The 6,983-nt window shown below is 34.4% G+C and overlaps 1 protein-coding gene across 3 annotated transcripts in view; it reads right to left on the bottom strand.

Moving 5' to 3' along the window:
• Positions 1–330: 330 nt before the first annotated feature.
• LOC147076407 (uncharacterized) overlaps positions 331–6,983 on the bottom strand; it is a 493,316-nt gene continuing 486,663 nt past the window's right edge. Inside the window, exons 2-4 of one of the 3 annotated variants that reach the window (XR_015069296.1) lie at positions 5,140–5,256; positions 4,338–4,490; positions 331–2,139 (exon numbers count right to left, since the gene is read on the bottom strand). Coding sequence is in view for 1 of the 3 variants with exons in the window: in XM_085940264.1 (XP_085796390.1) it covers positions 3,125–3,139; positions 4,338–4,490; positions 5,140–5,256 (285 nt within the window). In the remaining 2 variants the exon portion in view is untranslated. Of the gene's footprint in view, positions 2,140–2,225; positions 3,554–3,819; positions 4,491–5,139; positions 5,257–6,983 lie in introns of those variants that run through there. The other 2 variants (XR_015069295.1, XM_085940264.1) reach the window with 2 other exon arrangements.

The raw sequence follows: 6,983 nt of genomic DNA, 5'->3' as shown, positions 1-6,983 counted from the left end.
TCAGACAATAAAAAAAATATTTTGTTCTGCAATATAGGCTTCTACTTATACATATAACATTCCATAACTATTTTATCTCATTCTGAGATATGTATTTCAAAAAAAACAAAAATAATTACTTTTATGGAAATCATTTTATCAAAGAATTACACATCATCAAATAACTCAATAGCGCGAAACTACCCACTAAAAAAAACTAGTAATTGTGAAAGTACACTATATTATTATAAGAAATTACAATAAATTGATTTTTTTACTATTACACATACAATTTATAGGTGAAATACAAAAAAACTATGTATTAATATGTATAGTATGTAGTTTTTTTTTCAGCAAAAAATTCACAATTGTGACAAAAACAAAAACTGGCAGTTATCGTGTCGCTAAATGGACGCCGGGACACATTTTACGTAATCTACTCAATTTTTGCGAACTTCAGAGCGATTGGTTAGATTCAAGACCTCTGTGTGTTATATTATGAGAATGATTAAATCCCATAAGGGTGCTTATAACTTGTAAAATTAAAAGATATAGACCTTAATATTGCCGGTCTCAAAACTATCCGTTTTTGGCTTATGGGATTAGGGTTAAATGACTTTTAATCATAATATTTCATTTAGTCTATTTTCATGTAAGTGTATGTTTTACACAAGTATATTTAAAGTCTTCACATTTGACGGCTGTTTACTAGAATGAGTCATTTTTAACTCATTATAACCAGTGGTTATAAGTATTTAAAGTCATCAGTCATCACGTCACACAGATTCATCGTCATATCGTCAGAATATATCCTTTTGTAAGCAGATGTTACACATAAGTGCCTGAATAACATTTAAATGGTTTCTAACCAGGATGAGTCTGTTTGTGTATTTCCATGGCACTAGATTGTATGCATGTAAAACTACATACACCACAGTTAAATTTCTTTTCAACATTATGAGTCCTTTCGTGTAATATCATGTTAGTAGATGTTGTACATGTGTAATTACATACTTCACATTAATATGTATTTTTGTCAGAATGTTTTAATTTGTGGGATTTCATCGTAGAAAATGATGTACATGAGAAATTACATAAAACGCATTTGAATGGCTCATTTTCTGAATGCTTCATTTTGTGTATCTTCAAATGAACAGATGTTACACATGAGTAATTACATTCATCACATTTATATGGCTTTATGCCAGAATGAGTCATTTTATGTAATTTTAAATAAAAAGCTGTCTTACACGAGTAATTACAATCCACACATTTGAATGGCCTTTCACATGAATGAGTCTTTTTGTGTAATTTCATATTATAAGATCGTGATGTAGAGTAATTACATATATTACATTTAATCGGCTTTTCACCAGAATGAGTCATTTTGTGTAATTTCATGTCACAAGGTCGTGATGTGGAGTAATCACATTCACCACATTTGAATGTATTTTCACCAGAATGTAACCTTTTGTGTAATTTCATCTGATAAGACGTAACACATGAATATTTACATTCTTCACATGTAAAGGGTTTTACAACGGAATGATTCATTTTGTGTAACTTTAAGTTACGAGATCGTGATGTAGTGTAATCGCACTCATCGCATTTTAATGGATTTTCACCAGAATGTATCTTTTTATGTAATTTCAAATAAGCAGATGTTCTACATGTGTAATTACACTCTACACATTTAAATGACTTTTCACCAGAATGAGTCATTTTGTGTAAATTCATACTAAAAGATCGTGATGTAGAGTAATTACAAACATCACATTTGAATGGTTTATCACCAGAATGTTTCATTTTATGAAATTTCAAGTTATTAGACGTAATACAAGAGTAATTACAGTCACCACATTTGAATGGCTTTTCATCAGAATGAGTCATCTTGTGTAATTTCATACTATACGATCGTGATGAAGAATAATTACATTCATCACATTTCAATAGGCTTACATTGTTATGCATTGCTTTATCTACTGTTTTACTGTGAGACATCTCGTGAGTCTTTTGTGAAAATTTAAATTCCTCAAGTTCTTTTTTAATATCTTGATCGTCAATCTGTATATCGGCATCGCAAGGCGCGTTTACTTCTGTCAGCTTCCTCAATGATTTTAGAGTTGCAACCTTCGTAAATTCATCGGTTTCAGGAATAAACTAAAAAAACATATTGGTAGAATTAGATAAGACATTTGACATAAAATATCCATTATATATATTACATTTCTTCTTTCTTTTCTTTTGATGTCTGATCCCAATAGGATCATATGGGCCTCCACAGAGTGGATGTTTGTATTAACAGATTTTATTTTTACGAGAAATAGATTTCAGCCACTTGCTCAACCTATTAAGTCCATCCTCTGACTAATATACAAATTAAAAAACACAGGTTCGAACCTGGGAGCCTCGACACTATAGACCGGCGCTAAAGCCACGCACCATTATAGTCATTCGCCAGGGGGTAGTGACCCCCTGGCGAAGGGTTAAATTTAAAATGAACGTTTTACATTCCGTGATCTTTCTTATCGAAAGAGATGACCGTATACTATAGCAGTGGCGCACCCAGGATTTAAAATTGGGGGGGCCCAAGGAGGAGTATGTAAATTAGTCCCATAGGATCTTTTTCTTCTTCACAGCCTAATTTGTCGTTTATCGGTCTTTTGTCTATTGCACTCGGTGTACCTACACCATGATCCCCACATCCTGAAACGGGCCCTCAGGCTACGATATTTGGTGGGCCCCTACCTACCGCTAAGATTAAAAGCAGTGTGAAACACTACATCAACGTTCTTCAAATTGTGTTTCAGTTCAAATTAAGGGTACTTATACAATGAATTATTGGCGATTTTTAATACATTTACTTTAATAATGGAGCTGTCGAGTATCGACACATAATAACCAAAAAATATATTGCACAAATATATAAGTAATTGAAAATGTTCATAGCCATGAAGTATAATAGCGCCCTTTTTTACTATTAAAGCTAATTTATGATGTGTGTTTATTTCACTTATCTGGTCAACACGACACGCCGGCCCCCTACAGCCCGGGCCCCCAGGCTAGAGCTCTGTCAGCCCTCCCCAGCCATGATCTACACCACTCCGGAATTCGGGTGGACACCGAGAATTTTTTGACAGTTCCATTAGGGATTGTGTTTCTAAAAAAACCTGACATTAGTGTTTCGAAATTTTTGTGTTTGAAATTAAAATCTAAGAAATTTTTCTAAAAAGGGTGCTGGAGAATTATAACAAATCATTTTTTGCCGTCTCTTTATTTGTCTAAGCCCAAAGGTATAGTTTATTGGTTTTCAATTTTAATGTTTAAAATCATTCTGATAATTTTCATTTTTGGGGGGTGTCAGGGCTCCTTGACCCCCCCTGGATGCACCACTGTACTATAGGGTCATTTCTATAGAACCGAGAAGAAAAACTACGCGTTGTTCTGTATTTCCAATTTAATTACATACACATTTTCAACTGTAATTCGGTACCTAGTTTTTATTACGTATTTTGTAAGTGGTTTAGATAGGTACTTATTAATACGTAGTATTTTTTTTAAGCTCGCTATTTCGCTTGGAAATTCAGTTTTATTCTAATTATGTTGGTATGTTGGCCAGATTCATTGCACGTCATGTTCGCAAATGTTCGCTTGCTAAAAACTTCAGCGAGGAACTATTCCAGAAAACAAGTGAATAGAGACTTCACTCGACTTTTAAAACTGAGATTTCATTTGCGATAAAATGCTGTCATATCCCGAACAACAATCTTTACTGAAGCTACTTTTAGGTGTTATGAGATCACCTTCGTCTTCAGGCATTTAAGATATCATACGTGGTACTCTTCGTGGTTGTTTATTAGGAAATCCTACCTCTATACCCATACGTGTTGCAACTATCTTTGCATTTTCAATAATGTCTGACACACCTTGATCTCGCAAATTTTGAATAGACTCTGCAAGTCCAATCAACATTTTGGCTTCAATACCAATTGACAAAGCTTTCGACTGTAAACATCGTTAACGAAACGTCAGATTAGGGCTGCGCCCATAATTGAAAAGATCTTAAATAGTTACCTTTCTATACAAAATTTGGTGACCGAGTTTTTTTAAAATTCCTGGTAAAATTTTGGCGACCCCTATGCTCTTGAAGTACCTCGGGCCTCTAGATACAGTCCTGCTCTGACGGTCAAACAGTCTGGATGACTATCATAATGAATCCGTCAACGACGACTAATTTAGTTTTGAGCTTAGCTTTTATAGTTCTATTAAAAAAATATCATAGGTAGAAAATCGCATCGATCAGAGAAGAGCCTTTTTATCGAAGTTGTATTTTAATTCGTATAAATATAAAACGTTACCTGTTTTCCTGTTTTTTTACGGGAATAAGTGTATTTGGGGACAGGATTGTCGTATATGAATGGACGAAAATCATCTTCATCGACCTCAGCTGTGAAGTCATTCGGATCCCAAAAGGGTTCAGACTTTATGTTGCTGACGTCTGTCGAACATTCCTGAAGAAAAAAAACATAACATTACCTATTAACACCTGTTCACAATGTTGAACGAGGTTAAATGAGTTAAGTCAGGCGGGAATAATAAGATTATTATTGTTTTTTCTTTTATTTTGTTAACTGTCAATTCATGGTGGAACTGCATTGTATTGTTGTTTTAATTTAATAAAACGCAATTTTTTGTAGTACTTATTCCACTTTTAATCAATAGATTAGGACCGGTTTCGTCCGCCTCAGAGGATTATTATTATTACTAATTAATATTTTAAATAAAATAGAAAATAATATAGCACAGCGTTTCTCAATTAGGAACCAGATGTAGTAGTAGCATTCAATTAAATTAAATAGCATTTGGTCAGAACAAAATAACACTTGCTTAACTATTATTTTGAAAGTGTTACACATACATAACTTTGAAAAACACTTCTGAGAAAATATATTATTACCAATAGAAAAAATCTTTTTGAAAAAAGTAAGACACCCAGCAGGAATCGAACCTGCATCTCCTGGGCTTACGCCCCAGTCCGAGCATTATCCACTATGGTATGAGGTGACATACTAATGACGACAAACTTTAACTATTGGCCTTTTAATACCTGCTCATCAGCGTTCTTTCAAATCAAAATATAATAAATATAATTGGAAATACCTGTTTCACTGGTCTGTAGTTTGAATGAGAGCAACCCGGTTGGGGATCTTCATAGACGGAATTGTCCGGAGAGAAAAAAGGTTCTATTTTAATGTCAGTGATATCTATCTTACTCTCCTGAAAGAAAAACAATATTAACCTTCAAATGATAATATCTCCTTACTTAGTACTGAGTCGTATATATTGAGAAGTTTTTATCTCCACTTTAGTCCAGTCCATTAATACAATTTAAAGAGCATAATATTTATTTGAAAGGATTTATAAAATAGGTCATAAAAAAGGTCAAATTCAGTGACGTCCCGTGGGGTAGACAGATTGAGCGTCACTTGAGGGCGGCAGTTACCCGAAGAGGGTCCTAATATATTAATTAAAAGTGGAATAAGAACTATATAAAAAAAAAATGCGTTTTATTAAATAAAAACAACAAAACCCGAAGAGGGCCAAATCGAGGAGAATTATTAGGTATATAGAAATAGCTACCTAAACTTAGTAATAATGGATATATCTTTCCAATAAAAAAATCAGCTCACAGGTTGGAATCAATATGTATTATTTACTATAAAAGTTTTAACAGGACTATATTTTTATTGTCGGATTCACGATGTCTAGTTTACTTCCGTTGTTTTTAGACGTCACGTCCAGCAATGACACGTGCAGATTTGCGAATTACATTTGAATTGTAGATAGGTACACAGTTAACTAATTCAAAACTTATCAAAATAGGTATGTTTACCTGTCACTCCTCGCGAGTTTTGGAAGTTGTCAGGTGTATTTTTGAATGTATCTGAAACCGTGGACTCGAAATGTTGTCTATTGAGGCAGAGATGGCATTTAAATTAGATTTAGTGGTATATATCCATACAACACATTTCTTAGATATTGGTGTCATGAAAGGATGATAAAAAAATAATGTATAAAAAAATGTGGCGGCATTTTGCCACTGCCTACAGGCGGCATTTTGTCTAGGAACGTCACTAGTCAAATTACATAATATTTAACATCTAAATTATGTTAAACTAATGCCGCTTATACCAATTTTTACGCCAACTCTGATTATGCCTATTTGCTATATTGTAGCTCGATCTGGTTCAGGACTCTGTAGGAGTTATGTCCTTAAGTATAGGTATTCTTTTGAACGTGTCATCTCCTACTCGAATCGTTTTTCCACAACTTTGGTTAAGTCCAGTTCACATAACTAAAAATACTTTGGCTTGAAAATTAGTGCAAGAATTTTGAAACAATGCGACTGATTAATCTGGCAAACAGGCTAACTCCATTTGGGCAAATTGTTCAGGAAGGAGGAAAAACGTCATAATTTAACTATCGAGCAGAATTCAACAATTATTATTAAAAAAATACACTTGATTTTTTTATTTACAAATAGCTGCACTATGAATTATTATTAATACACAGTTTTGCCTTCCCTTTTATACATAATACATAGCAGACAAGAGTACGCGATGTAATAGACGTTGCCAAACAGCTGAAATGGAGATGGGTGGGGCACATTGCTCACCGAAAGGACGGCCGCTGGACAAATGCCGTCATCCAATGGTACCCAAGGGGTACGAAACGGCCACAGGGCGCCCTAAAAGCCGCTGGATTGACGAACTGGTAAAGTTCGGCGGAAATACGTGGCAGCGAACGACACAGGACCGAGAGAGTTGGAGAGAGCTCGGGGAGGCCTTCATCCAGCAGTGGATTGACCCCGGCTGATGATGATGATGACATAGTATTTAATAATTTATATAAAGAGCGGAGTTGTTCCATTTACGATACCTATTGGAAATTTGGCACCTGTAGTTTGCTGTTTTGCGTGAAGAGAGACAACGCATTTAGGAGTT

This window comes from Rhyacophila brunnea, unplaced genomic scaffold (genome assembly GCF_057557595.1).
Source record: "Rhyacophila brunnea isolate RB1 unplaced genomic scaffold, BYU_Rbru_1.0 scaffold_13, whole genome shotgun sequence".
In the NCBI taxonomy this organism is placed as follows: Eukaryota; Metazoa; Arthropoda; class Insecta; order Trichoptera; family Rhyacophilidae; genus Rhyacophila; species Rhyacophila brunnea.
The sequence above is the reverse complement of the archived record's forward strand: the minus strand, read 5'-3'. Positions and strand labels throughout refer to the sequence as shown.